At 33.3% G+C, this 21823-nt stretch overlaps 1 protein-coding gene across 8 annotated transcripts in view; it reads left to right on the top strand.

Moving 5' to 3' along the window:
* The window catches only part of LOC143084036 (dihydropyrimidinase-like), a 64594-nt gene that overhangs the window by 31266 nt on the left and 11505 nt on the right, over positions 1-21823 (top strand). For 6 of the 8 annotated variants that reach the window (XM_076260453.1, XM_076260451.1, XM_076260454.1 and 3 more), the window contains 7 exons: positions 7601-7695; positions 11272-11345; positions 16349-16459; positions 17041-17205; positions 18799-18941; positions 19312-19380; positions 20250-20370. In XM_076260453.1, the coding sequence (XP_076116568.1) occupies positions 7601-7695; positions 11272-11345; positions 16349-16459; positions 17041-17205; positions 18799-18941; positions 19312-19380; positions 20250-20370 (778 nt within the window). Of the gene's footprint in view, positions 1-5256; positions 5568-7600; positions 7696-11271; positions 11346-16348; positions 16460-17040; positions 17206-18798; positions 18942-19311; positions 19381-20249; positions 20371-21263; positions 21385-21823 lie in introns of those variants that run through there. The other 2 variants (XM_076260455.1, XM_076260452.1) reach the window with 2 other exon arrangements.

Below are 21823 nucleotides of genomic sequence, written 5' to 3'. Positions count from 1 at the left end.
TAATTGGACAGGTTATAGATTGTAGATATGTAATGGCATGTATTTTAAATGTGTTTGATTGTGTACTCGTATGACATTGGAAAAGAAAGAGTTCAGTTTGGAGATGAAATCTGATCCTTAAATATACAGATGTTTGGTCTGATTAAAGACCACAAACTCCAAATGCATTTATTATTATGTTTTTACTTTTTCAAAATATTTTAACTTCTGATTACTTTGAAAAGAATTTTGAAAAAGAGAAGAAAATTTGGATTTTAGTGTATGTACATGTATCAACATCGACTTGAGAATAAACTTACATATATAGGCAATTTACAACTTTAAGTAAAAATGTTAATAATTAGGTCTGAATACATCATTATTTTATTAAAGGTAACTCTGAAAATCCAACCAAATGTAAGTTTTAAGAGAACATTGCACAAAAAATTAACCTATGACGAAAACAATGCAACTTGGGTTATTAAATGGTGTAACAACTTATTTTCTCTATTATTTAAATTCAACCATCTAAAACAGCATGACTTTTAAAATGCACCAAAATAGTAGTGCAGGTCTGTGCATCATAATTGTTGTAGGTTTTTGGCACTAAAACTTCAAAAAGTCTCAAGGTGCACCAAACCCTGTCCCTGCAGACACTTCAAAGTGTTCTTATAATCTGCCATGGAAGTTGACAATGACTGAGTCATAATTATTAAAGGCAGATAGAAAATATTTGTCAATTATGTAATACTAAGAGATAAGAGGTATACAAATAGTATTTAAAGAAATGGGAGGTGGAGTTTTACAATTTTGAAGGAGTTTTGGATAAGCAGTAATTAAGTTTGAAATTGATTTTTTTTTTATGTCAGAACGTTATTATGCACCCAATATTTTGCTGTTTTCTGTTTTTGTATGCCCATGCGCTAGTGGATTTTACCCTTGTCCCTCTGCATGTTCATATGTCTGCACATCCCAAAATTGGTTTTCATTCTCTAATTTTAGTTTGCCACAACCAAATGTTATAAAACTTAAAAGACAATGCTAATTACCAAAAAACACAGATCAAGTTTGAATTTTGGTGGGGGGGGTTACTGTTCTAGAGTCATGGAACATTTAGTAATTACTGTATGTTGTTGAATGTTGGTCAGACTTGTTAGGTTGACCGATATGACTGACATGACCGACATGCATATACATCCTATAAATCATACAAGGTAGAAACAAAACTGTACTAATTTATCTGTCACCAAGGTCCACTCGAGAGCACTGTTAGATAAGGGGGAGCTAACTCGTATGTGCTGGAACCAAGGGACAGGGGGTCAGTCTATCGCTAGACTTAATGTTCTGATAGGCATAGCTAAAACGCAAGGAAGGTTTTCATAATTTAATTACTATAACAATTTAAACGAATGATGATAACAAATCAATTAGTAAACAATTCCAAATAATAATAATCTAATTAAAGTACAAAGTATCAATTCAAATCCAAAGTAAAACTATATCTCTTTAAAATGTAAAATATAAAATAAATGCCAAAATTACTAAATCATAAAATGTACTTAATCTCAATTTCAGAATGTAAAAGTCTCAAAATAAAAGTTTCTCAAAAGTATAATTTTTAAAGTTAAATTATGAGTCAGAGATAAATTTTGTCTCACACTACACAGTCAACTGGTAGACTGGTAGACAGTCTTATAGGTCCAGTATAATGACATGAGTAGTGTGAGGTTACGCTTCCGAAACACTGACTGTTATCTTAAAAATTATCAAAAATAAAAGGTGAGTCAAAAATACATTTTTGTCTAAACACTACAAAGTCAACTAGTAGACTGATCGACAGTCTTATAGATCCAGTATAATAGACTTTAGTAGTGAAAGGTTAGGTTTCCGAAAGGTGACTGCTTTTCCAAAATTTCACAATGATATTTATACTAAAACACAAAATAACTCAACATGACACGAGATGTTAATATTACTCTCATTAGTAAAAAAAGAGACTTTAATTAACAAAGCCTAATCCTAGTGACATATGCTAATTACAATTAATATTTCAAAATAAAGTGCTTTGAGCAAACTGACATTTCAAGTACTAATGCCACAGCATAGGTAAAATTAATTTAACAGATTAATTAAAACTTTTACAAAATACAAACAATTAATTTTCTTTCATAAAATAAACATATTTTTATCCAAAATAACACTAACACAAATATAAGCCAAATAACACACCATGACATATATATACGTTTATATGTCAAAATGATTTGTGGTTTCAAAAATAGTAACAGCATTCTTATTTTGTCTTGTGATACCTTAATCAAGGGGGGGTATATGCAAAATGGAAAAAAAAAATGATTATTAATATCCATCAGACTGTGGTGTCTCGATCATAGTTGATTACTTGCGTTCCTGTATCATGAGCATATTTATGATAAAATTGAGAATGTGTCAAAGAGACAACAATTCGACCAAAGGCAGAAACAGATCAAAGCAACTAATGAGAAAATCCTGTACCAGGATGCAGACTTAAGCTACTTTAGCTGGCCCGTAAATAAAAATGTATACATTTTTGTTTAGGGGCCACATGAAGCAAGCCATGAGGTGTGGGAGTTTCTTGCTGCATTGATGACACATTGATGGTCTTCCGCTGTTTTCTGCTCTTTGGTCAGGTTGATGTCTCTTTGAAACATTTCACATTTCCATGCTCAATTTTATGGTTCAGAAAAAATAGATGTTACACTAAACTGTTTGTCATTTGGTCTCTTGTGAAGCACAATTGTCTTATGACAATCACCTTCTGTTTCTTTTCTTTTTTTTTTATATTCAAAATTAAAATACATAAATGAAAAATTTTGAACAGCAGGACATTTTGCAAATATTTTTACCAGACATTATTTTAAGGGGAAACAGCATGGTATTATTAATTTTAGTATTTCTGACATTGAATATATAGTAGATGACACAATTAAAACCCTGGTATTTAGAATTCCTCAGAATATAGAGTTGATGTTCCCAGCCTGTTATACAGTATTTATTCAGTGAACCTTGTTTAATCTAGTGTACATAACAAACTTGTATAAAACATGACACTGAACATGCTGAATGGAAGTTTAAATACAGGAGGACCTCTAAAATAGTGTTTTTCTATAAATCTTGTCACCTGGATAAAATATCGTTTATGTTTGGTTTGTTTACTAAATACAGGTTACTATATATATTACAAATGTATTTACAAGTGAATAAGTTTTACAGTCAATTTCTATGTTAAGTCAGATAATTATGTGACTTTAATGTATCCTATTTAAGTGAACATATAACATGTATGGCCTGATTAACACCAATTGATTGATAATGTGTTGCTTAATGTTCAGTGGCAAATATTTCATAAAAATGTCACCAAAGAGTCACTATGCTTATAATTAAGACTATTATGCCAGAGGCTTTTTTGTTGTCTAATCCTCCATTGCCCTCAGTTTTGATCAAATGAAAAAAGTTGCTATGTTATTTATTATTTAATACAGACAATCTACCAAAATATATACTAACTAATATGCTGTTTCCACTGATCAATAATGAAAGTGGTAGGGATTTATTATACCCCCGCTTTAAAAAAGGGGGGGTATACTGTTTTACCTCTGTCTGTCAGTCCGTCCGTCCATCAGTCCGTCCATCCCTCAGTCAGTCCGTCCCACAAAACTTTTGTCACATTTTTCTCAGGAACTACACATCCACCCTTTCTGTAATTTGGTATCAACATTTATATATGTCAGCCATACCGTGTGATGCGTTTTCAGATTCATCACTTGACAACTTCCTGTTTACCGAACACTTGTATGATTTTACACATGATAGCCAAATTGAAAATTTTCGTCACATTTTTCTCAGGAACTACAATACAAGGATTTCTGAAATTTGGTTTCAGGATTTATATAAGTCAGCTTTACCGTGTGATGCGTTTTCAGATTCATCACTCGACAACTTCCTGTTTACCGAACACTTGTATGATTTTACACATGATAGCCAAGTTGAAAATTTTCGTCACATTTTTCTCAGGAACTACAATACTAGGATTTCTGAAATTTGGTTTCAGGATTTATATAAGTCAGCTTTACTATGTGATGCGTTTTCAGATTCATCACTCGACAACTTCCTGTTTACCGAACACTTGCATATTTTTACATCCGTCCATCAGTCCGTCCTTCAGTCAGTCCGTCCCACAAAACTTTCGTCACATTTTTCTCAGGAACTACACATCCACCCTTTCTGTAATTTGGTATCAACATTTATATATGTCAGCCATACCGTGTGATGCGTTTTCAGATTCATCACTTGACAACTTCCTGTTTACCGAACACTTGTATGATTTAACACATGATAGCCAAATTGAAAATTTGTCACATTTTTCTCAGGAACTACAATACAAGGATTTCTGAAATTTGGTTTCAGGATTTATATAAGTCAGCTTTACCGTGTGATGCGTTTTCAGATTCATCACTCGACAACTTCCTGTTTACCGAACACTTGTATGATTTTACACATGATAGCCAAGTTGAAAATTTTCGTCACATTTTTCTCAGGAACTACAATACAAGGATTTCTGAAATTTGGTTTCAGGATTTATATAAGTCAGCTTTACTGTGTGATGTGTTTTCAGATTCATCACTCGACAACTTCCTGTTTACCGAACACTTGCATATTTTTACACTATTAATATTATCCACTTGCGGCGGGGGTATCATCAGTGAGCAGTAGCTCGCAGTTTCACTTGTTCATATGGTCATATAAACTGTTCCCAATCTTGTTTGTGGTTGATCTTTTGATTTCCAGTTAAAAAGCTCTTTGATAGTGTCTGTACATTGTTTTTCTGAACTTGGGGAAAAGATTTTTTTTATTCAGAGGGTATTTTTTTTGGGGGGGGGGGGGGGGGTGGAGGAATTTGAGTGTCTTGATCAGAGAGGATTTTTATAATTAATTGAACCAAAAAAAATATTCAAAAGAGGATGGATATATACTATCAAATTTTAATCATTCTCATCATTTGACCTTTTGACCTTTTAGTCTTAAAAAGGCAAGACTAATGATCAGCTCAGTTTCTGCATTGTTCTGAAATCTGCATTACAAGTAAGCTTACTGTTATGGTTAAATATTGATTTGTTTAAAGCTTTTATGTAGTCATGAATGGATTAATTTATTTTTTATCAATTCTATGACTAATGCATGTGAACTACTTCAATTTCAAGTTGTTATTTCCCACAACTCCATCTTTGTCATGTAGTGGGCAGATTCAGCAGCAAGTCATCTTTCATTGAAACTCGGAGAATTTAAATCAATAATTTTATTCCGAAGATGTCAATGCATTATGCTAAACTATTACGTAACATTCACAAGTCTGGATCAAGTTGCATTGGATTTCTAGACATGAAATGGACTTCACCCATTGCTTTAAAGTAATTGTCAATCGTGGGAAAGAGTTTACTGACATACCCAGTTGTTTGGGGAGTCAGGACGACATGGAGTGTAGTCACGCCAGAGAGGCCCCCGAAGGCTCAGCAGACACATGGCATAATTGTGGCTGTGAGCATCATACTGTAAGTTTTGTCTTTGTTGTCTGCAGTCCCAACTTTTGTAATGGCTTCCTGGTTTCAGAAAGGTCAAGGTCAAGTTACTTGTCTAGTAATATAAAAAGGAAATTTATGAATGTATTATGCATTTTACTACAATTAAATATTAAACCTTTCTGGTTTATTTGTTTGAACAAATTTTTTCCATCTTTTTCGACATCAACACACATACATCTATGATTTTACGGTGGTGTACACTGTGGTGTTTTTTTTGGTGACAATCCCCTCCGCCTACTTGACCCCTTCATTTTACTTTGTTGAACAATTTAAAAAAACAAACATACACACTTGATGAAGGATTTCACAATTATACATGTACCTAGCTTTTGTAAAACATTGTATGTCTAGGCCACATTAAGGGTTCTATAACATAAACAAATGAAAGAACTAGGTCATTTAGTGACCTGCATGGAGTAAAACATAGTTCTTCTTTTCTCAATTTATATATATGAAATATATGCCACTGGACATTGAGAAAAGCAGACCTTAAAAGGAGGGTTTAATGACTTTGACTCCCTTTTAACCACCACCATGGTTTGCCTCTGCACAGAGTACTCTAAATTCAGAAATTATTGCGTGCATTGATTAATGCGATTTTGTCATTTTAGACTTGAATGCGATTTTAATTTTTACTATTTTGAGAATAATCCTGTTTAATTCATACATGTATATAATATTTCAAAATGCCATTTTGCAATTACATCTCTTTCACATTCTTCGCAATAATAAAAACCTTGCAATAATTTCTGAATTTACAGTACTTATTAATACAGCCTGTGCAATCTTTTGAATTCTCCCTAGATCAAGTTTGTTATTTGAAATACTCCAGTTTCAGACTTTTAAGCAGATATTCTTTTGTAAATGTTAATCATTTAATGCAAGTTTATTCAGGAAGGAAATCTTTTACACCTAGACCCTAAATTATGTATCAGTTTCTACAGTATAACTTTTATCAAAGGATTTTAGATTTAAATATTCCTGTATTTACTCAAACTTGTGACAGACTTGTAAACATTGGTATTACTTAAGTCAATATTGGTGTAGTACTCCAATGTATTGTGTATCCTATCCAAAATAAAGGCATTGATTAAATGGCAGTCATATCTCTGGACTGGATTATCTCCCTTGAATAATGTTTGTGTGCTGAATTATAAAAAATAATATACATTTATCTATATATATATAATACTGTGGATTCATTATTATTCGTTGGATACCAATTTTCATGGTTTTCACGACATTGGGTGAACCACGAAATTAAATGTTCAACAAACGACAAATTTTTAAAAGGTTGTATAGATACATTGGCAATACTTACTTTAGTTTATGTCAACCAAATGTTATTAAAGATATAAACCATGTGCATTACCACCAAACTCAAGCATTATGGCGGATCCAGGGGGGCACACCCCTTTTGTGGGAAAAAATTGGTTGATTTATTAAGGGAATCACTGGAATCACCCTCCCCCTCACACTTTTCTATGATAAGTTCTGGATCCACCACTGTCAAGTCAAATTTGAATTTTGGTGGTATATCCCTTTCACCATTAGTGAGTTATGTTTCAACCAAATATTGTGAAACTTATAAACAATACCAATTACATGTACCATGCACCAAACTCAGGTCTAGTATGAACTTGGGTGGTGTCCAATTAAAATGGAAAAAGTTGCAAAATTTGCTGTTTCTGTACCCTAACTTTAGTTTGCTTTACTCGAATGTTATGAAACTTTTAGAAGTTTATAATCATGAGTTATGTCCCTTTGTAAATTAAAAACTTACAGAATTATCAAGCAAAGGCATCTGTGTTTCATGGACACATTTTTTTCCTTTTATATTTTTTGCAGCAGGCTGTATTGTCAATGATGAAAAGTTGTTTAATAAATATATGTATTTACTCGTTTCAGAGTGCCCAGTCCAGGCTATTCATTATAGGTGGCCGTATTGTCAATGATGAAAAGTTGTTTTATAAATATACTAAATATATATTTACTTATTTCAGAGTGCCCAGTCCAGGCTATTTATAAAAGGTGGCCGTATTGTAAATGATGACCAGTCATTTGATGCAGACATCTACATAGAAGATGGAATTATCAAGTAAGGACTATTTGAATAATTTTGGTTGTCGGAGATAAGTAATTAAACTATATTTGATGATTGCATGACTTTGTAGGACCTACATGACCTACATTTGTACTGGATTAGACTTATCAACCATTTTGTTTAAGAACATAAATATAAGAAATATGAAACACATGGATAAGGTTTTAAACAATCGTGTTTATAATCATATAATCATAAAGAATATAGTTAATTGACCAATTAGGACCTCATTTTGGCAACTTATTTTATATATTGCTTTATTTGGCCAACAGCATGCATAAGACAAAATATGTCTGTTGGGATCTCAAATAGTTTGTGGTTTCAGTCCAACTCAGGTTTAAACTATGACAATTGGCTTTAGTTGTATTTATAAGAGGATTTTATAATATTATTACTGATATTGGCAATAGAGGGAAAAGTGTTTCTCCTCATCTTAAATTTTAGAAGCATGATATTTTGTGAAAAATAAATATGTCAGAATACACATAGTATCAAAATAAAAATAAGGAGATGTGGTATGATTGCCAATGAGACAACTATCCACTCAAGTTCAAATGAAGTGGATGTAAGAAATTAAAGGCGGCTGCGTGGCGTACAGCTTCAATAATGAGAAAAAATCTTTCTTATCGAATTGCTTCTCACTACAGTCCTCTTAACATGCTTAAGGTTGAAAAAAGGACAACAATTTACTAAAGGCCAAAAATCTCTCTGGTTGGTGATTTTTCTCTGAATAGTGACCATTTATGGAGATTTATTCTAAAATGTGTATCTGTATATATTCAATCATAATGTTAAATTCTTTGTTTAAAAAGAGTAAGAACAGGCTATTATTCATGTTATTTCAACTTGGAATTATAATTTTTAAGTATGGAATTTTCATAATTTCTAATGCTTGAAATTTTTTATGAAGTCCATGTTTATTCTGTATTATAATGTTTTGATCAATGCATAACAAGTTCTGTACAATATATTTTGTAAAGATAGTGTTGTGATCCTCACAGCACATTCTTTTGAAAGTTTTCTTTTTTTTTTGTAATAGAAATAGTTGTGTTAGTTTAAGTTTTGTGAAGCAGTCATATACTATACAATCAAAAACAAATATTTACACATAGTTAATTTACAATCTTAATAGTTCAATTTATCATAAAATTCTTATCTTCTTATCATAGTAAAAGATAAAACAGTTCAAAGAGGTATAAATGTATATGTAATAATAAAAAAACATGTACATATCAAAGTAAAACATAAAGACCACAATAACCAACATGTAAGAACTTAGAGGGACATGTGTACAATGTCAAGTACATATATATATATTTTGTTTATATAGTGGCAGTTCCAGAACTTATTATAAGAGAGGGGCACTGATTTCCATAAGAGGGGACTGGCTACAGTCATGCTTCAGTGATTCCCTATATAATTCACCAAATTTTCCCCATAAAAGGGGGGCATGGTCCCTATGGATTAGCCTATGTTATAGAAAAAGTGTTTTCAACATTTCACATTTTCTAAGATAATCTATTTCATAGAATTTAATTACAATTTACAAACATTTTTTATCCAGATAGAGGATCCATAATTATGGGTAAATGATCAAACATAAAAAAAATACAGCTCAAATATGGAATATAACATGAGTTGATAATATACATGATATATAACCATATGTCTCGTTGACACATTCCCAATTTCCATTCTCAATTTCCATTCTCAAATTTATAATGATTTTGAATGGTACAAAAGACGTAAAATAAATGCCTCAAAATTTGGCAATAATTTGTGTCAACCAACTTTCCAGATGTAACTATTGATGATATCATAATCTATACCTGGAGGCTGGTTGCTATTGATGTTCAACGCAATGAGCAATTACTACATATAATATTCGGAAATATTTCTGGTCTATAATTGTGCTGACCAAATGAATGCAATATCATATTAAGAACTTGTTACATCTTTGGCATATATATGGGATTGAATCCCTGTGCAGTTTTATTCCAGTCTGAATCAATAGTCTGTCTGTAGAATAACAGACATGACTCAAAATCAATAGTACACAACAGTAATAAAACCAGTCTGTCCTGGATATCCTCCGATGATGTCATGAAATCTGTCATCACTCTGGTCTCAGGTTATAGCTTACTGTAGGGTGTGGGTTTTCCTCATTGTTGAAGGGATGTTGTGACAATATTACACAACAGTAATAAAACCATCTGTCCTGGATATTGTCCAATGATGATGTCATGACTCTGCCTCAGGTTATAGCTTACTGTAGGGTGTGGGTTTTCCTCATTGTTGAAGGGATGTTGAGACAATATTACACAACAGTTATAAAACCAGCTGTCCTGGATATTGTCCAATGATGATGTCATGACTCTGCCTCAGGTTTTAAGGCCTGTTATAACTAATACCATAGGCTGTGAGATTTCCAAATTGTTGAAGGGATATCATCCCATGATGTCATGAATCCTGTCTCAGGTTATAGCTTACCATAGGGTGTTGGTTTTCCTCCAAGTTGAAGGGATTTTGTGACAATATTACACAACAGTAATAAAACCATCTGTCCTGGATATAGCTTCTGATGATGTCACGAATCCTGTACATGTCTCAGGTTATAGCTTACCATAGGCTGTGGGTTTTCCTCTTTGTTGAAGGGTGTAACACTGAGCTATAGTTGCTTGAATCCATGTCAATTAGACTAGTAGATCATACCACATCTCTTTGTTTTATAAGATTTATAATGTGTGAAGACAATTTTATGGCATTTGAAAAATTATGAAAAAAAAACATCCAGTGGTCTTGTCAAACTAGAGCCAACTTAAACTGTTTAACCTTAATATCAAATTAAAAGGTCAAGTTTTTTTCAACCACTGAGATAATTAGACATTTTCCACCTTATTTAAAACAATATCTGGTTAAACAACTTGGTCGTGCATATATTTTTAGATGATTAATCGAATATTTTGCTCAATTTAAAGTATTTTTGTGTTTTAATTATCTTTTTCTTTAAGTAAAATTTGTTTTTAAAAGTTTGTATTGAAAAGTATTTTTTTACAAAGTAAAAAAGAAAAGGACAAAAGAGCTGGACTCAAAAGAGTAGGACTCCAAAAGTTGCACTAAAACGTAATAGGGCAGGATTCAAAAGGGCTATTAAAACTCTAAATGGCAAGATTCAAAAGGGCCGAATTCAAAATGGCTGCACTCAAAAGTACAGGACTCAAAAGGCAGAGGGTGCACTAAAAGAAGTAAAATTTGTTTTTAAAAGTTTGTATTGAAAAGAATTTTTTTACAAAGTAAAAAAGAAAAGGACAGGGCTCAAAAGAGCTGGACTCAAAAGAGTAGGACTCCAAAAGTTGCACTAAAACGTAATAGGGCAGGATTCAAAAGGGCTATTAAAACTCTAAATGGCAAGATTCAAAAGGGCCGAATTCAAAATGGCTGCACTCAAAAGGACAGGACTCAAAAGGCAGAGGGTTCACTAAAAGAACAGAAGGTTACTGTGCCCCTTTAACTTAAGCTAGATAGAAAACATAATCATAACCATGAATAACATATTTATTTATTTTTTAGACAAATTGGCAACAACCTTGTTATACCTGGAGGGGCCAGAACTATTGAAGCAAAGGGCAAACTTGTTATACCAGGTAAGGGGCCAGAACTATTGAAGCAAAGGGCAAACTTGTTATACCAGGTAAGGGGCCAGAACTATTGAAGCAAAGGGCAAACTTGTTATACCAGGTAAGGGGCCAGCACCATTGAAGTTCAATGGAAATTTGTTAGACTTGGCCTGAATAATTTAGTCATTAAATTACACTGCTCTATGATTGCTATATTATAAACATGATTAATGCATTTCTAGCTACATGATGAAAAATCCCCCAAAAAGACATTCAGAATAAGTTCAGAATTTACCTGTCTCTAATTATACCCCCGCTTTCAAAAAAAGGGGGGTATACTGTTTTACCTCTGTCTGTCCTTCCGTCAGTCCATCAGTCCGTCCGTCCCATGAATAATTTTCGTCGCATTTTTCTCAGGAACTACAATATAAGGATTTCTGAAATTTAGTTTCAGGGTTTATATAAGTCTGCTACACCGTTTGATGCCTTTTCAGATTCATCACTCGACAACTTCCTGTTTACTGAACACTTGTATTATTTTACACATGATAACCAAGTTGAAAATTTTCGTCACATTTTTCTCAGGAACTACAATACAAGGATTTCTGAAATTTTGTTTCAAGGTTTATATAAGTATGCTATACCCTGTGATGCGTTTTCAGATTCATCACTCAACAACTTCCTGTTTACCGAACACTTGTACTATTTTACACATGATAACCAAGTTGAAAATTTCCGTCACATTTTTCTCAGGAACTACAATACAAGGATTTCTGAAATTTGGTTTCAGGATTTATTCAAGTCAGCTATACCGTGTGATGCGTTTTCAGATTCATCACTCAACAACTTCCTGTTTACCGAACACTTGCATATTTTTATGCCCCATTTATGGGCATTATGTTTTCTGGTCTGTGCGTCCGTTCGTCCGTTCGTTCGTCCGTTCGTCCGTCTGTCCCGCTTCAGGTTAAAGTTTTTGGTCGAGGTAGTTTTTGATGAAGTTGAAGTCCAATCAACTTGAAACTTAGTATACATGTGCCCTATGATATGATCTTTCTAATTTAAATGCCAAATTAGAGTTTTGACCCCAATTTTACGGTTCACTGAACATAGAAAATGATAGTGCAAATTTCAGGTTAAAGTTTTTGGCTTCAGGTTAAAGTTTTTGGTCAAGGTAGTTTTTGATGAAGTTGAAGTCCAATCAACTTGAAACTTAGTATACATGTGCCCTATGATATGATCTTTCTAATTTAAATGCCAAATTAGAGTTTTGACCCCAATTTTACGGTTCACTGAACATAGAAAATGATAGTGCAAATTTCAGGTTAAAGTTTTTGGCTTCAGGTTAAAGTTTTTGGTCAAGGTAGTTTTTGATGAAGTTGAAGTCCAATCAACTTGAAACTTAGTATACATGTGCCCTATGATATGATCTTTCTAATTTAAATGCCAAATTAGAGTTTTGACCCCAATTTTACGGTTCACTGAACATAGAAAATGATAGTGCAAATTTCAGGTTAAAGTTTTTGGTCAAGGTAGTTTTTGATAAAGTAGAAGTCCAATCAACTTGAAACTTAGTATACATGTTCCCTTTGATAAGATCATTCTAATTTTAATGCCAAATTAGAGAATTTATTCCAATTTCACAGTCCTTTAAACATAGAAAATGATAGTGTGAGTGGGGCATCCGTGTACTGTGGACACATTCTTGTTACACTATTAAAATTATCCACTTGCAGCGGGGGTATCATCTGTGAGGGCTATTCCAGAAAAAAATGTATGGGGGGGTTGGAAGGCACATTGTATTAATAATACATGGGTGATGGGTATCAGAGCAATTTTTCACACTATAATGCACTATAATTCTCAATTACAATTGTCTGGGTGGCGGGTGCTGACAAAAACTGCCTTCCAACCCCCCCATACATTTTTTTCTGGAATAGCCCTGAGCAGTAGCTCACAGTTTCACTTGTTAATATTATATACCATTCAGAATCGAGAATTTGTTTTAAAACCAACATGTGTATACAAGGAATTCATAACAATCAGTATCCATTCCACATGAGCCTTTTCTACTGTAAATTAAAAAAAAAAATTCAGGGATGATTTCAGGTGTTTTCAAATGGGTCCCTTGACCATAAAATTGGGAATTTTTATCCCAATTGTAAATTTTTTATGCATAAAATCTAAGATGAAATAAAACTTTTTTCCTGTAAAAACAGAAAATGTATATTAAGGTTCACCTGTACACTGATGTTAGAAGTTGTAACATTTTGAATAATTCTGGACGGGCTATTGATTATGATATATATGATAACCAAATCGATTGACAGTTATTGGATTGAGACCAGGGAAGTTGTTACATTAAGATCATTGCACATGATGCACCATCTTTTGTAGACTTGCATCTTACAATGTAGCTATGGAAAATGTATGGTTACCTAGGCCTTTTACAATAACATATATATCAGGTAACATAAACCACTGAACAAAACAACCCAATAACAACAGGTCATCTTAAAGACTTTATAAATTTACTCTGATTCAAAGTGATTTCAAATTGAACTGGTCAAGTGTCGAAATCAGAAAAGCAATTTAATACGAAAGTTTATATACTTAATTGATCAGATATTTTTGTGATTTTTGCTTGCTGTTTAATATGTAGAAGGTTGCCATAGTTTTACTTTAGGTGTCACCATAAGAAACAGGAAATTAAAGCAATGAACCATTGTATTTTGATATCATTTGGATCATCTTCACAACTTTTGAAACAGTTCCATAATGTTGACATCGTATTAATAATTTCATGAATGATCTATCATCCAGATGCATTTTCAAACACATATGTGTCTCCAGTACACGGATGCCCCATCCGCACTATCATTTTCTATGTTCAGTGGACCGTGAAAATGGGAGAAAATCTCTACTTTGGCATTAAAATTAGAAAGATCATATCATAGGGAACATGTGTACTAAGTTTCAAGTTGATTGGACTTCAACTTCATCAAAAAATACCTCGACCAAAAACTTTAACCTGGAAACTTTAACTTGAAGCGGGACAGACGGACGAACGGACGGACGAACGAATGGACGCAGGCCAGAAAACATAATGCTCATAAATGGTGCATAAAAACGCTCAAACTTATGTCTTTTGAGGAAATAGAGCCTAACTAAATATAAAATAATTTGTTTACAAATCAAGTTTTCATCATATTATATAACTGGCTCTGCTGGGCGATCTCCTTGTAACCCTTTAACCCCCAATCCCACCTGTAGGCGTGATGGCGACAACCATTCTTTGATGGCCTGTATGACCCTCCATACCTTTTTTGAACTGCCCCACCTGGACTGTCATGATAGCAGGGACTTCAACCAAGCAGTTCATGGTCCATAAACTCTTCTCAGACGTCTGTTTATGAAAATATGGCACTTTGAAAGCCGTTTAAGAGTTCAAAATCGGAAAAACGTGAAAAGAAGCCAAAATCAGGTGGGGGTGGGCATCTTTTGATGGCCACTACGTAACTGGTAGTCATTGTCAGTCAGAGCTCAGACATAAACAAGTCTATTTCTGTTTTTGACTTAAAGAAGTCAAAACATGTATTCTTTATAAAAATGTGTTTTCAATTTTAGACTTATCTAAGTCACAAAATGACAGACTTGTTTAGGTCTATTTATGTTGATGAAAAAACTTAACTTGACTTGGTGGCCAAACTACACCACCTTTGACAGTAAAAACCTGTCTGAGAGTTCACAAGGACTTGATCTATCTATATTTAATTATCTAATTGAACATCCTTACTAAACACAGATGTTTTACCTCATTAAGTGTGGATCCAGGTGGTTGCATTGTAAGGTTAATTAACATGATCCCCGATTTTTCAGACTCTCATTCATATTTTTCTTTAGAAGACAAGGCATTGGCTTTCAATGTTGTCATTATTTGATTTAGATGCATGACCTTTTTATAAGTATGCGTGGGTCTTGAAGTTGACCAATTTTGGTAACTTATCGACTTGTAGGAGTTGATATTTGCAACTTTTTGATTCTGGTCAATCATTTCTTGCTTAACAATATTTGACTTATTTAAGTAGTATTTTGTCTTGCATTAAAGGGAGACAAATCCTAAAACTTACAAATTTAGACATCTATAAGTCAAAAGCAGATTCAGACTTATTTATGTCTGAGCTCTGACTGATTGTAAGTATAAACTATTATCGTAAATGCATGCATAGGTGGAATAGGAACACAAAGAGGTATAATATGGTCAATAGGAATCTAGTCTGTAAAATCTAGGTCACCGTAAAAACGGACATTTAGGCAGACCTGACTTGACAATAATAATTCGCCAGCTAGACACTTAACTTAAGTGTCTTAAGTCCCATAAACTCCCAGTTAGCATGAATGGACTGCTGTAACTATAGGGTAATACTTGAATGACAAAGAAACACAGGTCTGCTTTAATGACACCCATTTTTTTATAGACCTGCTGGGCGATCTGCTTTTACGAGATCAAATACTCCCATAACATTTACATCAATTGAATCCGGCTGCTAAATTCCTTTTACCACATGTTGACATAATTTAATCGTTGTTAATAAAGTGCGATTGTTGACAGCATTCTTATTCGGACTTATAAACATTTTGTCGACAAACTAAGAAAAATTATAGTTGCCTAAATCAGTGAAGGAAACATTTCCAGAAATATCGATTTTTATTTTATTTTTCCTGAATTGGGAATTTATATTCACATAAATTTGTTTGGGGCCGCCCACCGATTTAAGGGCCGCTATTCGGCCCTAAACTATATAGTGGAATCATCCCTGAAATTGCCTGCATTTATAATTGCGATTTTGTCATTTAAGACTACATGTATTAAAAATGCAATTTTAATTTTAGCGATTTTGAAAAGAAATACTGTTTAATTGCCAAACTTGAAAGTTTGAAGTATTGCGTTAATAACTTTGTCACATTTTTTGCAATAATTAAAACATATCAATAATTTCTGAATTTACAATATTTATTTTTTAATTTTACAGGTGGCATTGACACCCATACACACATGCAGTTACCGTTTATGGGTACACATGCTGTGGATGACTTTTACAGTGGAACAAAGGCAGCTTTGGCTGGGGGAACCACCATGATCAGTAAGTCATGTAGAATTTTATAATTCTAAACTGTTTCATAACTTTCCGCTTCATTTTTGTGTTTGTCCCAAGTCAGGAGCCTCTGGCCTTTATTAAACTCTGAAACAGTCGTGACATCTGGCTACACTTCTTTAAAAGGGAAGTATGACCCGAACGATAATGCTGTTTGGAGTTTGGGCCTTTATAACATGTATAAGTCTTGTATATATATGTTTTTAATTTATTATGCCTATAGCGAAGTGGGTATAAGTTTTATCCTTAGCTTGTCTGTCTGTACATCATGTATTTCCGTAACGTAAGCCTGCAGTTTCCGAAATTGTTTTTGTTTGCTATATATATATTTTTGATATAAAACTTATACACATTGTTCATTACAACAAAATGCAGATAAAGTTTTTAATTTTGGTGGCTTCACTTTTACTGTTCAAGTAAAATTCCCTTTTACTATAAGAAAAATTGCTGAAATTTCAAATTTCTAAAAATGGTTAATAATGGTTAATGACATTATCAACGTGATCAATGTATTGCTCATAGTGCCTTTAATAGAAGTCCAGTAATAAAAAATACTTCTTTTTTTTCAGTTGATTTTGTGTTGGACCAGAAGAATGTCTCCTTATTAGAGGCCTATGACAAATGGAGGAATTGGGCCGACAGTAAAGTATGTTGTGACTACGCCTTACATTCATGTGTCACATGGTGGAGTCCAGAAGTCGCCAAAGAAATGGATATACTTTGTAAAGAAAAAGGTATTTATAACATACCGTACAGCGGATTATTTTCGCTGGGTGTAAATTTTTGCTAATTTTCGTGGATTGAACAAAATTGCTAAAATAAATTCCGCCAATTTAAAAGTGTACATGCAAAAGGTATTAGTAAATATTTGAATCCGCCAAAATAATAACTGCCAAAATATTTTGTACACCTTTTTTCATTGAAAATAGCAAAATTTTACACCCGCGAAAAATAACCCGCTATTCGGTATCTGATGTGTAAAATATTAAGAGTTTGTGCTACTGTTTGATGAAAGATGAAATAACAATTGGGTACAAAACCTTAGTTTAGATATGACAGATAAAACAACTACCACCTCTTATTGCAGTGTTCTAACTAAGGTGTGTTGTAAGGTGAGGCCAGGGAGAAATTTTTAACGAGCAAAAGCCATACTGCACAACAAGTAACAAAAGCCATACTGCACAACAAGTAACAAAAGGCATACTGCACAACAAGTAACAAAAGCCATACTGCACAACAAGTAACAAAAGCCATACTGCACAACAAGTAACAAAAGCCATACTGCACAACAAGTAACAAAAGCCATACTGCACAACAAGTAACAAAAGCCATCCTGCACAACAAGTAACAAATGGCATACTGCACAACAAGTAACAAAAGGCATACTGCACAACAAGTAACAAAAGCCATACTGCACAACAAGTAACAAAAGCCATACTGCACAACAAGTAACAAAAGCCATACTGCACAACAAGTAACAAAAGCCATACTGCACAACAAGTAACAAAAGCCATACTGCACAACAAGTAAAAAAAGCCATACTGCACAACAAGTAAAAAAAGCCATACTGCACAACAAGTAAAAAAAGGCATACTGCACAACAAGTAACAAAAGCCATACTGCACAACAAGTAACAAAAGCCATACTGCACAACAAGTAACAAAAGCTATTACACAACAAGTAACAAAAGCCATACTGCACAACAAGTAACAAAAGCCATACTGCACAACAAGTAAAAAAAGGCATACTGCACAACAAGTAACAAAAGCCATACTGCACAACAAGTAACAAAAGGCAATGAAATGACAAATGTAAATCAAATTGTATGAGAAAACAAACGGCTGATTTATGTACAAGTTTAGTATGGCGTTCATTATAACTGAACTAGTATATATGTTTAGGGGCCAGCTGAAGGACGCCTCTGGGTGCGGGAATTTCTCGCTGCATTGAAGACCTGTTGGTGACCTTCTGCTGTTGTCTGTTCTATGGTCGGGTTGTTGTCTCTTTGACACATTCCCCATTTCAATTCTCAATTTTAAAACAATAAACAAGAGATAAATATGATATTCAGCATTAAATGACAATCACTGCATTACAGGCTTCTGACTTGTTACAAACACAATGTTGGGGTGGTTTACATGTTCACTGGTGCCCATCACAAATAGGTTTGAGTCACAATTGTTAAAACTGCTTTCTCCTGCAACTTTGCCCAGCGGCAATTATAATTGAAAGGACTCATGTAAATTTTAGTGTACATTTGCTATATCAAAAATGGATAAGAAAGCTTTCATTATAATTCATTTTATCTAAATGATTTTTTTTTTCAGGTATAAATTCATTTAAAATGTTCCTGGCATATAAAGATGTGTTTATGTTAGAAGATAACGAACTATATGAAGTATTTAAGAGATGTCGAGAATTAGGTGCCTTGGGTATGGTACATGCTGAAAATGGACATTTAATAGCAGAGGTAATTAAGAATCAGTCATTTAAAAGCTTATCATGAGCACTCAATCACAAGGTTGCCAGATATAGGTCAAAGGCCAGGAAAAATTGGTTTGGTCTAGTTAAGTGATATATGCATTGCTGGACTGAATGACCAGTAAAATTTTATATAAATAATAAAGTTTGTCTCAGAAAATGAAATTATTTCTTAGATGTATAGAACAAGTAAAAATGCAAGACTTGCTGGAATGAAATAAACAAAATTTTAACCCTGATACAATGCTGTTATTTTCTAAAAACTTTTGACTGCATGGTTGCGGTATAAATATCTTATAAATATTTGCACATTAATAATTTGACAATTGCGAAATTCAGATTGTATTTTTTTTTAACAGAAATCCTCAGAAATGATCCAGCACGGTATTACAGGTCCAGAAGCTCATGAGATGTGCCGTCCTGAAGAGGTCAGTAGGTTAATATAGAGGACATAACATTTCTCTGTCAGGAGGTTAAAATATAGGACAACACATGTCTCTCAGATAACTTCCATCAGATACATGCTTGAGAACCAAACTTTATAGAAAGACAAAAAAAAAAAAGAACTTTGCTGACAATAAACTAATTCCAATAAAAGTAAAAATTTAACAGAACATCTGACCATTCCAAACTTCAAATTATGTTCAGCGAAGTAAGATCTACAAAATAGATTAATGACAATAATTGTCAACAGACCACTTCAGGAAGTATTATCCTATGAAGACAATTTTTCACAATTTGTTCATCTAGTTTGCTTACTTTAAAACAGTCTTTTTCTTAGAAACTGCTTATTGCTTACTTTAAAAAAAACATAGAAACGGCTAATTCGTTTTCAGCCAAATTTAAGTTGAATGAGTTTCAGAGTTTCTAGTATAAATTTTGTATTTTATTTCCTTGTACGTTGAGAAACATGGCCACTATGCATGGCTATAATCATGATAATGAAAGATAGGGATTAAATACTTTTTTTTTGGCTTAAAAAATTATGACAGATTCAAAGAACAGACAAATGGCATTTCTAAGCCACTCATTAATATATATGGAAAAGCAGAAATAGTAATTAATGAAAGATTAAAGCAACAAAGTACAGTTGAGGGATTCATGCTTTTGAGGGCCTCTTGTTATATTAGTATATCTATTTGCATGCCAGATCCTTCAGTTAGAAGTTTAACACATAATAACGTACATGAACATCTAATACATTTCTGTGCTTTTCATTCGATGTTTTTATTTTGATTGCTTGTATCACTTCTATATGTATTTAGTTTATTGTTTTATTTGATTATTGTTTGTTTAGGTTGAAGCAGAGGCTACCAATCGAGCAATTACTTTAGCCAATCAGGCTAACTGTCCGTTATATATTGTTCATGTTATGAGTAAATCTGCCGCTAAAGTCGTCACTAAAGCTCGTCGACAAGGTGAGCAAGCTTTGCATGCTCGTTCACAAGATTGCACGAAGATGGTTTTTATAAGTGAACATTTGATCCACCCAAGTTAAAGTTTTATGCTTGCCAGGCCAAATCATGATCAGTGATTTTATTTTAGATTCCTTATTGCCTCTGATTTTAATTTTCTTTAAAGATGAAAACTGTGCAGTTGTTAATGGCCATGATTTAGAATTGAATTTTGAAAATACCCAAAATGCACTATTTAAATGGCATCTGGAATTTAATTAAATTTTTGGACTGATAAGCATGCCCTGGATCATCTTCATGCAATCTTATTTATGCTTCAGCTCAGATGGGTTTCTCTTTTTCCACCTTTTACCCCTGAAACCATCTTATAGATTAGACATACTATTTATTGTCTTTTATTATAAAACTTTAACATACATTACCTTACAGAAAACATATATCACAATTTTGGAAACAAAATGTATTTTTACCAAGTTTTGAGATTAACTTTTGTTAGGGAGAGATAGGCTGGTCAAGTTAGGCAGTTGGAAATATGTTGATCAAGGTGGGCAGGAAGAAATGAAATATTCATCTGAGCTTTAGTGTATTTTATACTCTTGACTTCTTCAATATTATAGTTATATTATGTTAAAACACGTTACAATTTTGGTGGCAGCAATGTAACAAGGTTTTGATAATAGCATGAGTCCTGGTTGCATTGGTGAAATTGAGAGAAGTTTATTTTGGAGCTTATTTTCTGTAGATAAAATGAAACAGAACAAACCATATGGTTTTTAAGAAGTAGACAATTAACTTTGGAATAAATGATTCAAAATACACTTCTCTTGCCACAAGGTTAAACGCTTTAGTGATCCAGTATTACAATAAAAATTGAACTTTTGACCTTGGACTCTTAGGTTGAAGGTGAAGCTGCATCGAGGGCAATAGCTATTGCAAATCAGGCAAACTGTCCTTTGTATATCGTCAAGGTGATGAGTAAAACTGCTGGGAAGGTCATCAATGAGGCGAGAAGAGAAGGTAACAGTCGATGTTGTAACAGATGAAGGGAGGAAAACATAGCCGTTTTGGGCTTAATCTGTCTAAAGAGAACTAGACTGAACTACTATTTTCTAGCGGTCAATTTTTATACCCCTGTTCCTAAGGTTGGGGTTTATGGGTTTACATTTGTCTTTCCTGCCGTCCATCTGTCCTACAATATTTTGGTAAAATTTTCCTCAGGATCTATAAACAAATCCTGAAATTTGGTATCAAGTTTCATGTGCACAGACTATACTAGTACTGTTTATGTGAGCCAATGCACGGTGTTGAAGGCTGTACTTTGACCTATAATTGTTAAATGTTCATACATTGAGCCTTGATGGAGAGTTGTCTCATTGGCGCTCATACCTCATTTTTGTATTTTTAGGTATAATGCATTTTTAGATTTATTGGTCATCAGTTTCCTGTTTAACGAATA

The sequence above is a fragment of the Mytilus galloprovincialis genome, chromosome 7, assembly GCF_965363235.1.
Source record: "Mytilus galloprovincialis chromosome 7, xbMytGall1.hap1.1, whole genome shotgun sequence".
Lineage (NCBI taxonomy): Eukaryota > Metazoa > Mollusca > Bivalvia > Mytilida > Mytilidae > Mytilus > Mytilus galloprovincialis.
The sequence above is the reverse complement of the archived record's forward strand: the minus strand, read 5'-3'. Positions and strand labels throughout refer to the sequence as shown.